This window comes from Psilocybe cubensis, chromosome 5, assembly GCF_017499595.1.
Source record: "Psilocybe cubensis strain MGC-MH-2018 chromosome 5, whole genome shotgun sequence".
Taxonomy (NCBI): domain Eukaryota; kingdom Fungi; phylum Basidiomycota; class Agaricomycetes; order Agaricales; family Agrocybaceae; genus Psilocybe; species Psilocybe cubensis.
The window spans coordinates 801,341-820,247 of NC_063003.1; the positions used below are offsets into that span (position 1 = coordinate 801,341).

Sequence of the window (18,907 nt, forward strand, 5' to 3'; positions counted from 1 at the left end):
ACAGCTTGATATATCACGCGTCTATGTGGGCCTTCTACTTTTCTGTCCAGTTCCCTGCGCAAATACCTCAGTACAATGTTGCAGTAATAAAAAGCTGATCAATACGTCTTCTTTTTAATGACTTATGATTTATTGTGAACTATCACTATTCATTTGCGGCTTTGATGAGATCAGCAGCCCTTTCTGCGAGAAGATATACAGAGCCTTGAGTATGGCAGCTTGGAATGAAAGGCTGAGAAAATTAACGCTCAGCAGAGGCTCGAGATATCAATCAATGCATGACTTACAAACACGGAAGCATCTACAATGCGGACTCCATCGACGCCTTTTAGTGTCAGATTTGCATTCACCACTCCTGTTTTTGCATTCGCTGGTGACATCGCAGCTGTCCCAACCCCATGAAACGCGCTTCCAGCAATACCACGGACGTATGCCTCTATGAGTGAATCATTTGTTGCCGTCGCAAGTGCTTGACTGAAATTTCCAGTGACATAGCGGGACCATGCAGGCGCAGAAATGAAGCGGAGAGCTCCTTTAACCGACTCTGCCGCAGCAGAGATATCGAAGGCAGTGGTCAAATACTGCGGGTCAACAATAGGCAGTTCATACGGATTATTGCTTCGTAGGGTGACGGTTCCCCCTGAAGTCACCAGAATGTACCCAGGAGTATATTAGATATTCGATCAAGGACATAATTAAAAAACATGAACTTACGAGAAGTGGGTGTACTTGGAACAGTGACGACTGTCAGAAAATTTCCCGTCGTTGGCATTGGAGTTCCTGGCTGAAAGAAAAAATTCTAGTGCATGTACATTCGATGAAGACTATATCATTTTCTAGATTAAGCATCCTTACGCTGAATATAATTTCCCAATGTGGAGTATTCTGCCCTGCAGAAGGATCCGGTGTAGACTCGAAGATGGAATCATTTGACGGGAATCTTGTGAAACCGTAAAAACTGGCGACAGTGTTTGAGTAGATACCCCTCTTATTTCCACTCCATTGTGTTAGTGCAGCGGCGGCGGCAGTTGCATTTCTGAATATGATATCAAGCGTGCCAGTGTCATCTACCTCGAAAACATTTGGGATGAGTAAATGATCACTCAGGTTGGCACCAACAGAAGGATTATTAATTGTTGAAGTGACCTGTAAATGATTTAGCGCCGTGCTATTGCCAATTCCTGAGAGCATGAGCAGCTGCGGCGTGCCGATTGCTCCGGCAGAAATAACGATCTCCTTGGTCGCGGTAACAGTTTGTATTTGACCTACAAAACATAAATTAGTTTTTCTATGCACAAAAAAAAACAAGGGAAACTGTATGACCAAGTGTGAGATTTCCTGGAGGGGGAGAGGCCGTATAATGTACACTTCGAAATGATGGCAATCCGTTTGTTGAGTTGCCTGACTGAATTAGCGCCGTCGCCGTAACATTAACAAGGACTACCAAGTTAGGCCTGCCAATGACGGTGGAATTTAGATAAGCCGTCGAAGAGCTACTGCGAGCTGCTGATCCTATAGTAGATTGAATAAAGCCCACACCAAGAAGATTATGTTCTCCTCCTCCAGTATCTTCGTTGAACGGGAACTCGGCCAACTGTTGAGTGGTTTCCAAAATTCGTTCGTCTATTGTTCGATTGTTCCCTGGAAGACTGATGAAAACTTGACCGTCTGTTCCGTGATCAGCAGGATCACATTGGCCCACTGTGCTATGCCCATCAGCTGGTGCTACTAATTTTTCATGCTGTGATCTCGTGTTACTACCTCAGATAAATGCATGCATTTTGCGAGAGTTTGCCTACCTTGAAGACATATTGCTCCATGTTCGTCCATCCCCAACCCGAATCACCAGAGACCGAAGCAAGTCTATTCCAATCATCTGCCGAACAGTATTGATGAAACAAAAAATCTTGGGAACACAAGAAAGTTATCTGTTAAACATGGCCACTAAAGCATCATCGTCACCAAACACTTACTTACGCTACTTGATCCTCCCAATACATGGCCTCTGATATACGGAACTACACGATTGTTCAATCCCGGCTGCGCCTGGGTAGTAGTGTTCCAATCAACTTGTGTATCTGCCGTTGGAAATGCTTCATTTATTGCGAAATTCGGTCCATAGTAAAGTTACCAACTAGGGGTCATAGTAGGCGCTAAAAAGGGTATCCGGAGATCAGGGAAGTTTTGGTCACTTTACAAGAAGGAATCTTGATTACTTGGTCGCGACAAAACACCCCAGTTACATACCTTATTCCAGCCTCAAGTACAATGACAGTCGTGGAAACGTTCTCCGTAAGACGGCTTGCAAGGGTAAGCCCAGCAGTGCCACCTAGAAAGAAAATAAATTATTCCTTGAGCGTTAGCGCACTTTCCTGCGCCAATTTCATCTCACCGCCTACTATCACATAGTCATAAACCGTAGTGTTAAGTTGAGATGGTAGCGTGATAAGAACAGCTTGAGTACTAAGCACAAAATAAGTGTGAAAGACGGTGAGCGCGCTTGTTACTAGATAAGTTTGGAGGAAAGGCGCCATTTATGGTTGAACATGGAGATGAGTACATTTCGAGATATATACCTGAGGCACAACTGAGAACTCCGTAGAGTGCGCGGGACAACTTGAAGCATTTTTGCTTCAGACCTTACCATGCGCTGGCAACTGGGGTCAAGCTGAGAAATAAGAAGCTGCTCCCACGCGGTTTCTCTCAGGGAAAGATTCATAGAGTGGAGGAGGCTTACAGATGGATGCAGCGTTATAAATGGTTGACCTTAGTTTTTTGGTTTTTTTGGAAATGAACCAGTATTGTCATGTCGGTTTTGGTTTTACAAGGATACCATACACGTAAGGAAATATTTCGTTATACATCTGTGTGTCTTGAAGATATCATAGTACACACCGATATTCTTGGTAGACAAGGAAGCCCTTGCTCTTCAATGGACATTCTATTGGCATCTATATATTTAGAGTGACGATTAAAGATAAGAACCGGAAATGAGTACCTCAATATCGAATTTACATGCTTACCCAAACTTTCTTGATAGAACCTTCCGCGAAGCTTGATGGAGGTTTGAATCTTGGGAAATAAAGCAATAGTTATGGGCAGGTGTGAAATAGGGGCCACCGCCACCTGTTCGCAGGCATTCCTTTCTGTGGCACCATTCACAACCAGACCTGTTCAATTGCAGCTTTGTATCAGCAAAGAAACCTCGATTTAGATGTGTTTATTATAGGCTTGCGTTAAATTTATCACAAATATTATAACTCATCAGGCGCGCCCAATTGAACAGATCCATTATTGCGGCATGTTAAATTCCCTTTTCCCATCAATACCGCTCTTGGTTTATAATGTGATTTTTATTTTAAATATGTTGTGGTCCACGCTGCGTATGCGTCGTATTCATTGTTGGCTTTTCCATGTAGTGGTTTAAAAAAACGTACCGTTCCGTGAAAATCTGACCATTTGTCAATGATTGCATTGGACATAATAACTTATCAGTACAATCACTAGTTATTTGCCGCTTTAATAATGTCAGCTGCTCTCTCTGCCAAGAGATATACGGGTCCTTGAGTGTGGCAACTCGGGATAAACGGCTGATACCATTAAGCGCTCAGTGGAATATTTGAGTAAAACAAGGCACAGCACTTACAAACACAGAAGAATCCACAATACGAACACCGTCAACGCCCTTGAGGGTCAAGTCAGAATTGACCACGCCCGTCGTTGCGTTCGAACTTGACATGGCAGCCGTGCCGACTCCATGAAACGCGCTTCCAGCGATACCACGGATGTATTGTTCTATAAGTGCATCACTAGTCGCAGTTTTCAGTACGTTGCTGAAATTGCCGACGACGTAGCCAGACCATGCAGGAGCAGAGATGAACCGGAGAGCTCCTTTGACGGACTCCACCGCAGCAGACATATCGAAGGCAGTGGTCAAATATTGGGGATCAACTATTGGTTGGTCGTATGGATTGTTGCTTCGGAGAGTGACAGATCCTCCTATGCACATAAACACAAAACTGCATGAGATATCGGGTACTGGGAACAAAGATAGAGACACACTTGAGGTTGGGGTACTGGGAACCGTGACCACCGTTAAAAAGTTTCCGGTCGAAGGCATAGCAGTACCTGGCTGAAAGAAGAAATTCTAATGAAATGTTTGTCAGCCTCGAAGCGGACAGCGCTTGCTGATTCTCACACTCAATATAATTTCCCAGTGCGGAGTATTTGGACCAGCAGAAGGATCAGGGGTTGTGTTGAAAATGCTGGAGTTCGCTGGGAATCGGGTAAAGCCATAAGTATTGGAAACGCTGTTTGCAAAGGAGCCTTTTTTGGTCGTCTTCCATTGATTTAATGTGGATGCTTGGGTGGTAGCATTTCTAAGAAGATCATCGAGCGTCCCAGTTCCATTTACTGCAAAGACGTTTGGGATTAGCATATGGTCGCTGAGGTTGGCGCCAACGGAAGGATTGTTGATCGTAGTATTTATTTGTAATCGGGCCAACGCTGCGCTATCCCCAATCCCCGAGAGCATTAACAGCTGAGGTGTCCCGATTGCTCCAGCTGAAAGAATAATTTCCTTCGTCGCTGTTACTCTTTGTATGGTGCCTATAAAGACAAAATAAGCGATTGAAGAATGATATACAAATGCAAAAAAAATATTAACCAAGTGTAAGATTGCCAGGGGGCGGAGTAGCTGTATAGTGTAAGCTTCGGAAAGATGGTAATCCATTGGTCGAATTTCCAGATTGGAATAGCATCGTCGCCGTGACGTTGACCAACACAACTAAATTCGGCCTGTTTATTACACTGGAATTCAAATACGTTGTCGAGGAGCTACTGCGCGTCCCATTTCCAGCGCTGGATATCAGGAAACCTACTCCGAGGAGACTGTGGTCCCCACCGCCAGTGTCTAGGTTAAATGGGAATTCAGCGAGTTGCTGAGTCGTGGCCAGAACACGAGTGTCTATCGATTGATTGCTTCCCGGAAGGCTAATGGGTACCTGCCCTGTTTTTGAATGGTCAGAACCATCAAATTGGCCAATGGTGTTATGAAAGTCGGCTGATGCAACCAGGTTTTCGTGCTATTTACCTTCGTCAGTAAATTTGGACACACAGTCGCGAAATGAATGATGTTCTTGCTTGCCCTTGTGACATATTTAGCCATTCTGGTCCATTCCCAGTTTATATCACCCGAGATGGAAGAAAGTCTGTCCCAATCATCAGACGAACAATACTGATGGAATAAATAATCTAGAAAATACAACGGGTAATTGGTGAAAGGCAGACATGAAACAACCAGTAAAACGCACTGATGCTACTCGAACCTCCAAGCACATGGCCTCTGATATAGGGAATCTCCCTGTTGTTTAGGCCTGGTTGAGCTGTTGTTGTAGTGTTCCAGTCGACCTGGGTCTCTGAAATGTAACAGATTTCAATCTTTCCTTCAAATCTCAAAAGACAAATCACTGACTTGGAGATAAGGTAGGTGCGATAAACGGTATCTGGAGATTTGGGAAATGTTGATCGCTACGTAAATAGCACCAGTTAGAAGTTTAACGAGCATTCCAGTTGAGTCGCGTACCTGATGCCTGCCTCGAGAACTATCACAGTTGTTGAGGCGTTCTCTGTCAGACGACTTGCAAGGGTAAGCCCCGCAGTTCCACCTAAATTAGCCAAAAATGAATAAAACTTTACATTCCAGTTTTATTTTATACCCACCGCCTACGATTACATAGTCGTAAAACGTCGTGTTGAGTTGCAGTGGCAGCGTAATAAGAACAGCCCTCGCAGGAAGCACTACATAAAACACGAGGCCCACCAGACCGATAGAAAGCCAGGTTCGTAGAAAGTCCGCCATTCTGTCGATGGATCCCATGCTTTGCATATAGAGGACATGCCCGTCCATGCACCATTTATACCTGCGGAACGCGCAGATAAAAAAGCGATCACGAGGCCACTTTTCACTTCGAGCAAAACTTTCAATGCTGCTATTCAAGTTCAAGATGAGAAAGCAGAAGCAGAGCGAAGCCAATTCCACGCGTGGTCGGTCAGGGGCTGCTGTATGTCGTGTGAAGCGCTTGTGTTTCCAAGATAAGTAGTTGTTGAATGTGTTGTACCTGGTTAACTAGCTGAGTCTTTACAATGCGTCCGCGGCTGATTGCTTAGTATGAAAATTCAAACTCCACACCACCATTGGTAAAAAAGCTTGAAAACAATTTTGTTCGAAGAGATAGTGCCTACCTGTCTCGTTTGAGGCGCATGTATGTTTAGAATGAATCAAGGTCTCGGGCTAAAAGAGGGACAAGAACATGCATAAAATTAGTGGCCCTGCGGAAGTTGTTGGATTAATATACCACAGCCGCTGCGCCGAGTTCGTAGGTCAAAATAGTGCCGTTCCAATGGTGCCTCGCGATTCTCTGGAGTGTACTCGACGAATCATCCATTATTCATTAAATACAACACTGGGGAGTAAATACTGAACACAGGGTATAATATTCTAATCATTCTTATCTACTCATCCATTAGTGGGGGTTGGGTTGGTGTGGTTGATGTGTGGAAGGCCGAAAGCAGACAATCCTAATTATGCCGTTACTATGGACGTGTGTACATCGCAAGCGTATGTGGGGGTTGATTAGTTAGTAGAAGCGAGTACTGATATAAGGTTTCTTGTCCATCAAGCGCCTGTGTACGATATTACTGGTGAACGAAGACCACTGTGGACGACAAAATGATCAGCAAACATTTCAGGGAAGTGGGGAAACAATCACGTACTCCATTACCGATGAAGACAGCGGCCTTGCGCGCAATATCCATATCCACAGCCATTCCAACATCCTTTTGCTCTGCGTCCAATTGCAAGTCCCAGGTTGAAACAATAGTGTTCCATCCGTCCTTGCTGAACTTTTCTTTGAGGCCGTCGACCCAGCCGGTTTTGTCGTTTGTCAAGAGGAACAGCACGTCGAGGTGCCTGACCTCGCCAGGCTTAGCATCGCGATAGTACTCAGCTCGTGCAGTCTGAATTTTGTTCATGATGAATTCGTCTGTGGGATAGCAGTGCTTGAGGTAGTATTCGACGTTCTCGGGAGTGTTCTTGCCGTATGTGTAACCTTCGGGGTTGATGAACTTGTCGGGCAACTCAGGGGTCAAATTCCAGCTGTAGAAAGTTGAGTTCCATTGAGCCAGTCCCAAGCACGCTTGCTTGTAGTCACCTCGTCGAAGATGGATAGCGAGCATGCGATCGTAAGGGTTTCTCGACGCGGGCAAAGATGGCCGAGGACCTTTGGGCAAGAACAAGTACTCGTTCCTGTCGACGGCGGAGCGAACGACGGGAGAAGTGTCAAAGAGGCGGCTCACAGGTGACGTGCTGAACATGTCCCAGAGGTTCAAAATACGGTCGGATCCCCACAGGAACAAATCGAACACCTGGGGGAAGTTGTCGACGGAGCGGAGAGCGGGGCGAATTTCGATACAACGTTCGGGTGCGTCGCGCAGGAGCTTCTCCCAGTGAGTGAAGATAGTCATTCCGTCCTCCCACATGATATCGGGCTTCACGTCGCCAGTGTTGATGATGCGGCGTTCGTGTTGAGGGCAGACAATGTGCCACCAATCCTCAGAGACCGAGCGGGGGGCATCATCTTCAGGGTCCCAGGGTCCACCGACGGCGGGTCCGCTCATGAGCGCGTTGGCAGGGGTGCGTGGAGGCCAATGAGGGGTCTTGCTCTCTGGCCATGGGTAGTAGTCGCCCTTCCAGACGTAGGGCTGGAACACGTAGGCACGCTTGGACTTGTAGGCAAGCAGGGCGTTCATGAGCCTAACGAGACAGGTCAGTAGGAAGACGGCACAAAAGGACGCGACGTACACTTCATTCAGCTGGTTGTTCCATCCAAGCATTTGAATTTGGTTGGCGAAGTGGAGGTACCTGCCTGTCCTACCCTCAGGGAAGGGAAGGTCGAGGTTGTGTTGAGGCAGGTCCTTCTCCCACTGCCATAGCTTCTCCCAAGTAGGAGGCAAGTCGGTATCATCCTTGGAGGGGCCGTTGACGATTCTCTTGATGGAGTGAAGACGTTGCTTTCCGTGCCGTGAAAAGGAGTAGAAGACGAGGGCTACGACGAAAGCGACACCAAAAACGATCCAGCGACGACGAGTAACACGGTTAGTGCTCCTCCATCGCTGGGTGGCTTGCTTTTTCATTGACCTGTACGGGCTGGACATGGGTGTCAGGATGAAAGCCAATTTTTTTGATTTGGTCCCACTATATGTTTCAGCCGCACTAAAATAGGCAGAAAATCCACGTGTACTTCGGACAACCAAACTTGTTCTTCTACAACTACTGTTGGCACTCAGTACTCAACAACGACTGCGCAAACGGTTACTATCCACCGTTCAATGCCTTGGTTGCTTATACAGACGAGGCTATGTGCTCTTAAGATACCATACACCTTCTCTTGCTCATTTCGACGATTTTCGCTCCCGTGCTGCGTGTGAACAACTCATTGGAGGATCAGGTAGTGATGGTCTTGGCAACCTAAAACGCCCCTCCCCTGACACTGTGGGAATAAAAAACAATATTTATTAATGGACCATTTTCCTTAGCATATGGTGTTGCCGCGCAGCAGAAATACCAAAATATTTGCGGCAAATTATGCCGGTAGTTATTTGTCAAAGTCGCCCTAAATCATGATGTAATGAACGGAGCAGAAATTGGGTTGACGACATTCGGATAAGAGCGAGCCTAGAAGCGCCCCATATTTAGTGGTTCCGGCACGCACCATATTCTGGGTAGGGCGGCAAGCCCTATTTTTCGGCGCTTCGGCACGCACCATATTGGCAGGCACCATATTTCGGCGCTTTGGAGCGCACCATATTCGGGGTATGGCGTTATGCCTGATATTTCATGCTTCGGCATGCGCCGGGTTCCCGAGCACCATATTTTGGCGCTTTGGCACACACGGTATCGCTGCCACCAAGTTTTGGTGTTTGGCACACGCCATATTCAGGATATGGCAAGCATCATATTTTAGTGCTTTGGCAAGCACCATATTTCAGTGCTTAGGCTAACAGCTCTTATTAATGTTTTATAAACAATCCTAATATGATGAATTTTAGTACAGCAGATTTTGAAGCGTATTAGACGATAGAGCAAGCAAAGAATTTATTGCAAATAAGCAGTAGAAAAGTATAAACGCGGGCCAGATACATTAAAAAGGTTTAAAGTAAAGCAAAAGAGGACATGTTAGGGGAATAACCCAATAGCCTCACGGAATATCCTGTTCAATAAAAACAACTAATAAGAAAGACTGCCACCGACATCAGTGCATACAGTAGCGGCGGCGTATTCAGCCCTTTCGTCCTTCTTCAAGCGGTATGCTTCCGACGTATAGACCTACGCAGAGGCTGATCTAAATGTTAGCAAATATTACCGACCATTAAAACATGATTATACCAAGTTCTCCTTTTCGCCCTCGTTAGGATCCGCAGCCCGTCTCTTACGTTTTTTTCCAGCCTTCTCGTCAACCGGTTTTGACAAATTGTCAGCCAAAACACCTCCATTGCGGGCATTTGGACTGGCGCTGGGTTCCATAGAAGGGTTTGCAGGATCAGTTTGAGTTTCATTATTGACCGTTGTTGATGAGTTTTTGTTCGGGGTGTTATTGCTTTTTGAGGGGAGATTCTCGTCATCCGTTGAGATTTCAGTAATAGTAGAAAGCTCGCCATACAAATATGCAGACTGTACAATCATCACAAGTATAAGCAGAAGGAAAAAGCGGTTATAGTCAAAATTAAGAGCATACATTGAATGCTGGCTTGCAGGGAGTTTTTCGCTGGAGGCGTGGGGGTTTTGATGTAAGCTGATTTTCCGCCTGCGCCTGCATGGCTTGTAATGAATTACTGCCCCCCGCTGCTCGGAGCGGAGTTTGAGGAATAGGGCATGATGGCTGAGGAGTATGGCACCTTGGTTGTACTTGCTCTATTGGGGCCTAAAAGAAGAAAGAATGTTTAAGCAAAGGGCAATAAATGCAAAGATTAAAAACGATAGAATACTTCAAGATATTGAGGATTTCGCGTTAGAAGTGCTGAAAAAACTTGATGTAGAAAGTTATCCACGGAATTCATCTCATCATTATCGTCAAGATGACCATGATGCAACTTCCCAAATGATGCACTTTCCCTCCGAATTTTGTCGGCGTCGTCGTAGGCACAGTTCATATCTTCCATAATAAGCAGGTTGACGACGTGGGGGACCATAACCATGTCGAAAAATGATTCAGCGTTGAACGCCCGACTTTTACGCACAGATTCTGATAAATTTGTGAATTCATCCCAAAATCTATATGCATCCTCTGACGAATATGCTGCCAAAGCGTCCTCTTGTCCAGAGATCTGTTCCACCGGAGATTTGAGTCTGTACAAACCTATGTCAAACGTACTGTGGACGAGCAACTCCGTAACATAGTTTAAATCGCCGTCTACAACAAGCTGAGTCCAATAGCTTGCAATCAGACTACGCACAATAGGACCATAGCTAGCCAATATTTTAGTTACGTAGATAATATATTGGAAGATGCAATGAACGTACTATCCTGCAGATGCCACATTATAACAATACGGCGCTCTCTTGTCTAGTTGATTTAGGAATGATAATTTTGGGGTTTTGCATTTAAGAAGCATTAAGCCCACAAATCTTCGCCATGGCAGAGATGTTTCGAATCTTGCACAATCCGTGCCGGAGCCTTCGAATATCATAGGGAAATTGTGCTTTACGTGAAGCTCAGCGATACGGTCGGCTACCTGGTCATAATCAATCTCGGCCACCGGCCAACCATTGCTGCGTGCAGCATCCAGCGAACTTGTCAGTCTCTCTTTGGATCTGAAATAAAGGTGGCTGCAGAGGAGCTGGCTTTTGAAGGACATATTCTGGGCTGCTTTGAGACGGTTGCGATTGTTGGCAAGGCGAAACTGGGCACGCGCAACGGCATACTCTTTCATTATCATTTTCAAAGAAATATCTATCTCATCTTCAGGCGGGATTGTGTGATGGGGGTCGTCGGATTTAGAACAACCTTGATGAGGGCATGATTTGATAGAAAGGTAATCCGAGCCATCCAATACGATCTAGACCGTTAAGAGGGTCAGCATATACCCAATAGAGACGGTCGACACTGAAATAATCCTGTACCTCATTCTTCTGGAACGTAGCCTTCGGCTGGGACGTAGCCTTCTCCTGGGACGTAGCCTTTGGCTGGGACGTAGCCTTCGACGTAGCGTTCTCCTGGGATGTAGCCTTGGCCTGGGATGTCGTGTTCTCCTCAGAAGTAGCGTCTTCGCTGGGCGGAATAGTCTAAAGGTACGGTGATCTTTCAGTCAAAAAACAGATAGAGTGTGTAGACTTACCGTTGATTGTGATACCTCGTTATTACCGTCATTTTTCTGAGCGCATATCACGAGCACAGGGGTTAGAAATGTAGAAAGATACCGGCACATTTTCGAATGCAAACCTTTGCTTTCTTTTTGGCTAGTTCCTCAGCCTCAAGACTAGCTGCTTCAGCCGAGCGTTTCTGCAAAATGTGAGATTAGATAAAGTAAACAATATGCCATCCAATTAAACAATACATACCATACGCTTAATCTCATGTATAGATTGCAAAGATTTGACTACTTTGCTCTAGAGTAGGTTGAATAAGGCTCTTTTTGAGAAAAAAAAAACAAAAATGATAGCACACCTCTTGGAATGTAGTAAATTGTTAGTAGCAAAAAATTAGCATAATAAATAAAAATCATTCATTACCAACTACGGTACCGTTAAATTTACGCGGCAAAGTAGCTGTGGAAGAGCCAACCTCCTATACAGTAGTCATTAGCGGTGTTTGTATACTGAAGGCATGTATTTCCAACCTTTGATTTCTGAGAATAAAGATGTACAATAAAATGAAGCGCAGCGGTTGGTAAGATATGAGCCATACCTCTTTAGACGTACGCTCTTTTGAAGCGTTGGGGTCAGACTGTGTGGAGGCCTTGAGAGGCTCTGGGACCGGAGCTCGATTCTCTTTTTCAACTTCCTGAAACTCGGGGTTTAGGCATAAAAATTAAAACATCGGACTTGAAAAAAACACGCACATTGTGAGCTTCAGGCTTGGAAGAACCGGGTTTTCGTCCTGCTTTGGACTTTGCAGTTGACCAGTGGAACTTGAGAGTGGAAGCTTCTTCTTGCACAGGACTGGGCAAGGCGGTCAAACCAATTGCAGGAAAGGCAGTATTCATATTCTAGATAGCGTTCTGTTAAATTTATAACCCACGGCATAATCATGATGCTTGGTACCTGTATTTCAGAGTTAGAACGAAGCGGCTCTTTGCCTTTATTCTGGATTTTCCCATATAAACATTGAGCAAAAAATGCTAGGCAAAATTATAGAAAATAAAGAGCACCTTGACACCCTTGTTGGCCTTTGCAGTCACTTTTGAATTTAAGACTCTGTCCTCTTCATCGGATTGATCGCTCTCGACAAACTTAAGCTTGCGTTCCTTACGCGTTACAGATCCAGGGGTCTTCATAATCGATCGTGGAGGAGGCTTGGATTTGGGAGTTGATGAAGGGGAGACGTGACGCTCTTTTCGCCGACCGGTCTTTGTGCGAGAATCTTGAGGTTTAAGCGCGGGTTTTGATGCCTTTTCCTAAGCACGCTCCAAGGTCAATTACACTGGCATGCATTAAATTAACGCCCTCTTACACGAGTAGTATCTTCTTGATGGTGTTTCTTGGACTTGCCTGCCAAATCCTCGTCGTCGGCGCATTCCTTGTCATTGGAGCATCCCTCGTCATCTTCCACGTTGTTGAAGACGTGATTGAAGTTTTCCTCGTCGTCCGAGCTGCAACTAATATTGTCCATCTCTACTTCAACGGGCCCAGAGTCATTAGCAGCCGTTCCATCGCCAGCATCATCTCTAAGGACCTCAAGACGAGCGCCCTGAATGGTTGCAAGCGCCTTAATATATTTCTTGATGGCTTCTCGGTCAGGTTTCTCCTGTGAGTTCTTTTCATCCTCTATATCTTTGGTGGCCGTTGCAGAAAAATGGCTAAGAAACTGTTTCAAAAATTCGTCGATGGGCCAGGCGTGACTATATTCACGAAAGACCTTGGCATTTTTGATAGCCTGTACTCATTTGGGAGTCAGTAGGTTATACGTGCTTAAATAGTTTTTGAGAGAATCACATACCCGTTCTTTTGCACATCTTATTTTGTCTCTTGATTGACGTCTAAACGGTTGGCGAACATCCAGGTACTGGAAGGCAGCTAGCTTGACTATCCGCTGAACACAACGGCATTTTGGTCATCATGGGCGCACGTAACATCTGCATAAGAAGCTCACATTGAGACGCAAGTAATGTTCTTTTGTCAATCCCATGGCAAGCTCGAGGTTAAAGCCGCCAAAGGCCTCACCGCGTCCTGCCTGGCCAACGGGACGAGGTATTAGCCTATCATCCTCTTGGTCCTTAGCTACCTTGCATTAGAACATTTAATCCGTCATTTTAAAATCAACACGCACATAATTGATATTTCAGGTCTTTTACGACCTTGTCTTTCTCTGCTAACTCTTTTTCTTTCTGAGCCAATTGCTTAATCAGCTCTTCTCTTGAAAGTAGGCGGGGTTCCGAGGAATTTTCAGCCCCGGAGGAGTTTGCTTTCGAAGAGTTTTCAGGCCCGGTGGAAGGGTTGGGGTTTGCTTTCGAGGAGTTGTCAGGCCCCGCGGCGGAAGGGTCGGGGTTTGCTTTTAGGGGTTTTGCAGGCCTGGCGGCCCTGGACGGGTTTTGATTTGCTTTTGATGATTTCGGCGGCATGGAAGCTAGGAGGCGAAGGTAGTCGCTGTGTACTGTTCAGTTGAAGTTTCAGAGGTATATAATGCTGCGTTGGCGGAAAAACTCGGATTATGGGCACCTGCCCAGCTAAAAGATAATATACGCTAGTCCTTATTTGGTAGCATTATATGCGGGGGCGCGATGTTTGGGGTATACTCTCACGTGAGGTTGTTCTAAGCGTATACCTGGCGGTTTGCGTCGATTTCAACTTCCAAGTCCCAAAAGCCCAAGTCCTGACAAATACAGCATGTCCTTTAACGTAGGTTATTTCTCCGGAGGCCATTATGTTACCTAAACAACCGATGGCATTGGGCTAAAATTCTATACAGAAACACAACTGCGTCAATTCTGCAGACGGTAAACGTCCCGATGCCCCAGTCGACGTACCACCGGCGAGCCCAGCGTGCATTTGTTGCGTTTTACTTCCGATGGAGGGCCTTTTGAACACAAATTCGGTCGATAGCAGCTGCTTGCAGCCAACCAATTCCTCAGATACTACGCCCGCGGAACCTGCTTACGGCCAGCTGCCCACCATCGAATGCGTCTGCGGCTGTATATCGCTCCAGCAAACAGCCCAGGCTGCGTCCAGCAAACAGCCGCATCAAGTTAAGAAAAAACCCGTCCAATCAATCCCGCTTTGGCGTGCCTTTGTGCAACAGGTACAACCTGCCGTCCCTCCGAAACAGCAAGCCGTAGCCTCCTGCCAGAATCCTTTGAAGGGCGGGGTAAAACGGCAGGATACCCTTATTGTTGAAGACTTGCCTAGAAAGGATATAGGAGGAGAGAAACCCCGTTCTTTAAAGCGTAGCAATACGGAAATCTTCATTTTATAGTACGATAAGGCTTTGGAGCAGAAATAATATATCTACATGCCTTTATGCTACCAATATTATTACCCGGCCGCTTCAAATTTGAATATCTGCTAAATTGTCAGAAGCACTCAGGTTGGAAAGCAATGTGGTCCTACCAGAAAGAGGTAAAGTCAGCTGGGAAGTAGCCCAGTTGTTGATGGTCACCAGCCGTTGTCGATCTTGTGAATGACTAGTCTTGCAAAGATGATGTTTAGACAGATAGGTCTTAGACCACGCTTTGATATGCTCCTGCTTGATAACAACATTCTTGCCGCGACAAAGAACATGTTGATTGATGTGAAGGCCGGCTTCCCATGCGCAATCCAAAATGAGAACTTCTTCTCCCAGGTAATCTATCAACTCGCGAATAAACCAAGCAGTCCATTGGCAGTCAACAGGCGGAAAGTTAAACCAGTGCTCAAGGATGGTCGAACAAAATTGCAGAACGCAGGTCTTCGAAACGGTGTTATACTTAAAAGATCGAGGAGCGTAGATGTAAACGGATTCTCTTGGTTGAAACCCGCTGATAAAGGAAGCGGCGTCGAACTCCGCATTTGTTTGTACAGCCAAAACTTCTTCAACCCGTCGAACCAGTACACCCAAGCCATTTGAGATGTCGTCCTTGCTACGATAGGCTTGCTCGAGGACGCTGTCCAACCACTCCCATAATAGAACGTTGGAAAGGAGAAGCTGCTTTTGTTGGAATTGGAGATCAAGTTTCGAAATTGTCTTCTTCTGGCTGTATGAAGCGTATAATTGGCAGGCTCTACGGATGTCACATGAAATCACAGGCTGACTGAGAATTTCGGATATCAAAGACACGTCAAGCCACTTTGACTGCCCTTGAGAGGGAGTGTTATCGATTGGGAGGTCTTTTAATGCAGCCAAAATTTTTGATATGCATTCTGGCCTCAAAGCGTTCAAAAATTTGCTTTGTCCTATACAAAAGGAGCGGTCAGAAACCTTGAATTCAGGCTGAAACAGCGGAAAAAATTGAACCGACCTAGGGATGTTACCGAACTGCTATTCCTGGTAATTCGTTCTTTAGGAGCAGCATTTTTCTTGGAAGCTAATAGTTTTGTTTGCACAGCGGACATTTAGTAAGGTTTGAACTGACGAACCTTTCGATTTTGTGACCGTAGAATCTCTGTCTCCATGTAGATTGTCTTCGAAGTTCAGATTGATATCTGGCCCGGAGTCGCTTTCGGGATCCTTGCGATGGCTCATTCGGCGAGCCTTGCTTGAGGTCAAGGTCTCTAAATTTTTGCTTGTAGATATTTGAACTCGACGGAGACAAATAATACCTTTACATACGTTGTGATGTATTTCTACGCTTTTTGATAGGTAAATCCATTTCAGAAACATCCCTAGTCCGTGCCCGTTTAACCGCTCCTGTGTATGTGTCAGTTATCAGGACGATGAAAGCATAATAAAAGTAAGCAACTAACCCTTGCGCGAACCTGTTTTGCTCTGTAATCCAATCACGGCTTCTTCGTCGTGGTCTCCAGCGGTTACACACAAAGGAATAGACTTTGCTGAGCTTTCCATGTGTTTTTCCCATTCTTGTACAGCCTCTTGGAGTTCAACGTTACCGTACGGTGCTTCGGACATAGAATCCGAGTTACAAAGCCTTGCAAGATTCTCTGACGAAAGATCCTCGATGGATGAAACGCCTAATCCACTGAGGATGCCTGAGTAGTCGGTACCGATTTTGACATCATTGCCTCTCCATCCGGGACCCAGATCCCACTCATCCGCCGTAACTCTCTTATTATCGATAACCACAGAAACCATTTTCATGGCTAACGATTTATCAACGCGTGGAATCAATTCAGGAGGCAACTGACGGGCAAAATGCGTGATTGCTTGGAGAAGAAGTCGACTGAAGTGATTGATATGAGCCTTAGGAGAAAGTAAAGAACCTCCGTCCGCGGTCCATGTAGCTTGCTTGCACATTGGCGTCTTCGATAATTTGTGCGACCTAAATTTCATTTAAGATGCTGGGCATGATGTAACGTTTATGCTGACAGACGTACACTGGATTTCGCATTTCAATACCGATGGCAAAAGTTGTATCATTAACTCCAGCCGCAAAAGCAACGCTATCAACCCCGTCAATTAGTTGACCAGGAGGGTAACCAATGAGAGTTAGGCGATAGTAGATTTCGTTGGGTTGTTGGACGTAAATGGGTTGATGACCTCCATGGAAATGGAGACCAGAGAAAAATATGACGGAAAACTCCTCCATGAGATACGCCAATCCGCAGCATAAAATGTAAAAGTTTTCAGGCGCCACGTCGGCCCTGTAGCGACTGAGAACGTGCATACAAGTTGGAGCACCTGAACTGTCGGCAGCGTCGACATGTGCCATCCCAAATTTTCCGAGCGAGGATTCCAAGGCAACATCTAAGCCAAAAATGAAGTTCAGATTGTATAATAGTTATGCGGGACACACCATGCTGTGGAACTCCAGGAGCTACATTCAGTTGCCAAGACGGCCAGACGCAATTATCATCATATCCTACTGGCGCAAGCGAGGCCACCTCGGCTTGACGCTTCAGGCGCTGGAACAAATGCTTGGATGCTTTCTTAACTCCTTCAATGCCAGCTTTTGCCCCAGCCTGAGAATGCCATCAATTGACGTGTAAAACGTTCAGCGAACGACGTACTTGAAGTATATTGAACCGCATTTGCAAATCATAATCCCTGGCCTGAGTATACACTTTGCTCTGAACTCCTGGAGCGCTGAGGGACTTCTGTGCCTGTAGGGTTGATCCAAGGGTGTAGCATCGAGGACCGGACTTGATATTAACTGCGCGATCGCTTCGTTCAAACTGAATACCCCCCGAGTACTCTCCGTTTGTGTCCTTAACGGGTTTCTGCGAAGACATAAGTTCTTGAGGCCCCAAGATTTCTTCCTGAAGTCTGCGGCATTCTTGAAGGTCTATTGGATCTCGCTCATGTCTGACGGTTGTTTAATCACAAAATCAAACGCAAAAAAAAGATCCTTACTTGCTCAGTGTCCAGGATTTAAGTACATCGTCTCCAGGAAGCCCCGAACCGTATCTATCGCGTTCTAGATAAAAAATGTTGTCGCTTGGTTTTATGTATAGCATTCCTGAAAAATAGAAAAACTGTCATTGCCGGCGGGTGAATTACAGAAAGGGATCAATCACCTTGCATCTGTCCTTCTGCTGCAGTGCTCGGTACCTTCAAATTAGCGGAGTAATGGAATCTACGCCTCATCGCGTCCATTGACCAATCGGCAATGCCCAGGATGATCCGGGCCTTGGGGTCGTCGACTTTAGGGTGAGATTCAAGTTCGTATAGCACCGGAAGCCGAGGGTCGCGTCCAACAAGTTCCGTCATAAGGCGAGATCCAGCAGGAGCGCCAACTTCGATGCGGCTGACGTGAGAAGACGGAGTCGCATCCAATTGTTCAATAGTCGGACTGGTCTGAGGCGTTAGACGACGTGTCGTAAGGCTGGATCGAGAAGGAGAAGTATAGCTGCCCGCAGCTCGAGATGCAACATTCGATGGCTCAAAAGTTGTAGTCGTACGAGGCGTTCGGGGTTTAGAAACAGGAGCCGGTGTGGGCACTGACGCTAATACTCTGCGACGCAATACTGGACGGAGTGACTTTGGTGGAGGAGTGGCCGGCGCCGATGCAGTTGGGCGACTTTTACTTCTGGTCTCAGCAGGCATCTTGGGCTGTGGGGAACAGGAAGGAAGGAATGAAAACAACCCTTGGTAGAGGAGCATTACCAATACAAAAGCACGTACCAGGACTCTTTTTGGGAAATTGAAATACAGAAGTGTCCGTTCCGCTGGGCTCCTAAAGCAGCCGTCTCCGTATCCTCCTGCATATCTCGGGCACGCACCGATACTCGGCTTCCTTCATACCGCGGTTTCAAATTTTGCAGACCGCAAAGTATAGCCTACGCCATGAGAAAGCACCGCTTGGGGGATCGAGAATAAAGACAAGTCACAGCGCGTAGCGCCCAGCGGAAGTCATTCCGCGTCCCAGAGGATTGCTTTCGTTCAAGTCTCTACACTTAACCGGCCAGTACGTACATATTAATACCGTATGTAGATTCATGCACCCTCCCTACTCACCGATACGAATACGTATGCGATATGCGGCTATCGATTGGCACATAATGTGTGATATTCTTCAACTGGATTTAATTTATATTATTTTG

General features: G+C 46.0%; 4 protein-coding genes across 4 annotated transcripts; all 4 read right to left on the minus strand.

The window, feature by feature from the left end:
• Positions 1-145: 145 nt before the first annotated feature.
• On the minus strand, positions 146-2,647 carry JR316_0005729 (Pyranose dehydrogenase 1; the record flags this gene model as incomplete). Its single annotated transcript, XM_047891484.1, has 11 exons — positions 146-232; positions 288-640; positions 715-784; positions 856-1,265; positions 1,324-1,741; positions 1,800-1,876; positions 1,974-2,078; positions 2,136-2,191; positions 2,248-2,329; positions 2,369-2,463; positions 2,577-2,647. 11 exons carry the CDS (start codon positions 2,645-2,647, stop codon positions 146-148), a joined length of 1,824 nt encoding a protein of 607 aa, XP_047748833.1.
• An 856-nt stretch (positions 2,648-3,503) lies between these two features.
• JR316_0005730 (Pyranose dehydrogenase 3) lies at positions 3,504-5,860 on the minus strand (the record flags this gene model as incomplete). The annotated part of the gene is made up of 10 exons (XM_047891485.1): positions 3,504-3,590; positions 3,647-3,999; positions 4,063-4,147; positions 4,199-4,608; positions 4,667-5,084; positions 5,156-5,253; positions 5,313-5,417; positions 5,474-5,529; positions 5,585-5,666; positions 5,722-5,860. The coding sequence occupies 10 exons, from the start codon at positions 5,858-5,860 to the stop codon at positions 3,504-3,506; spliced, it is 1,833 nt and encodes a 610-aa protein (XP_047748834.1).
• A 778-nt stretch (positions 5,861-6,638) lies between these two features.
• Positions 6,639-8,214, minus strand: JR316_0005731 (Strobilurin A biosynthesis cluster protein l1; the record flags this gene model as incomplete). Its single annotated transcript, XM_047891486.1, has 3 exons — positions 6,639-6,716; positions 6,775-7,813; positions 7,862-8,214. 3 exons carry the CDS (start codon positions 8,212-8,214, stop codon positions 6,639-6,641), a joined length of 1,470 nt encoding a protein of 489 aa, XP_047748835.1.
• Positions 8,215-9,286: 1,072 nt separating this feature from the next.
• Positions 9,287-18,410, minus strand: JR316_0005732 (uncharacterized protein; the record flags this gene model as incomplete). Its single annotated transcript, XM_047891487.1, has 27 exons — positions 9,287-9,385; positions 9,446-9,730; positions 9,795-9,980; positions 10,087-10,525; positions 10,580-11,115; positions 11,180-11,341; positions 11,395-11,430; positions 11,499-11,558; positions 11,618-11,665; positions 11,964-12,059; positions 12,118-12,264; positions 12,320-12,361; positions 12,427-12,672; positions 12,729-13,151; positions 13,215-13,307; positions 13,368-13,495; positions 13,545-13,868; positions 14,822-15,643; positions 15,709-15,774; positions 15,827-15,961; positions 16,020-16,097; positions 16,154-16,686; positions 16,742-17,111; positions 17,161-17,326; positions 17,375-17,669; positions 17,718-17,823; positions 17,882-18,410. The coding sequence occupies 27 exons, from the start codon at positions 18,408-18,410 to the stop codon at positions 9,287-9,289; spliced, it is 6,450 nt and encodes a 2,149-aa protein (XP_047748836.1).
• Between the last annotated feature and the right edge of the window lie 497 nt (positions 18,411-18,907).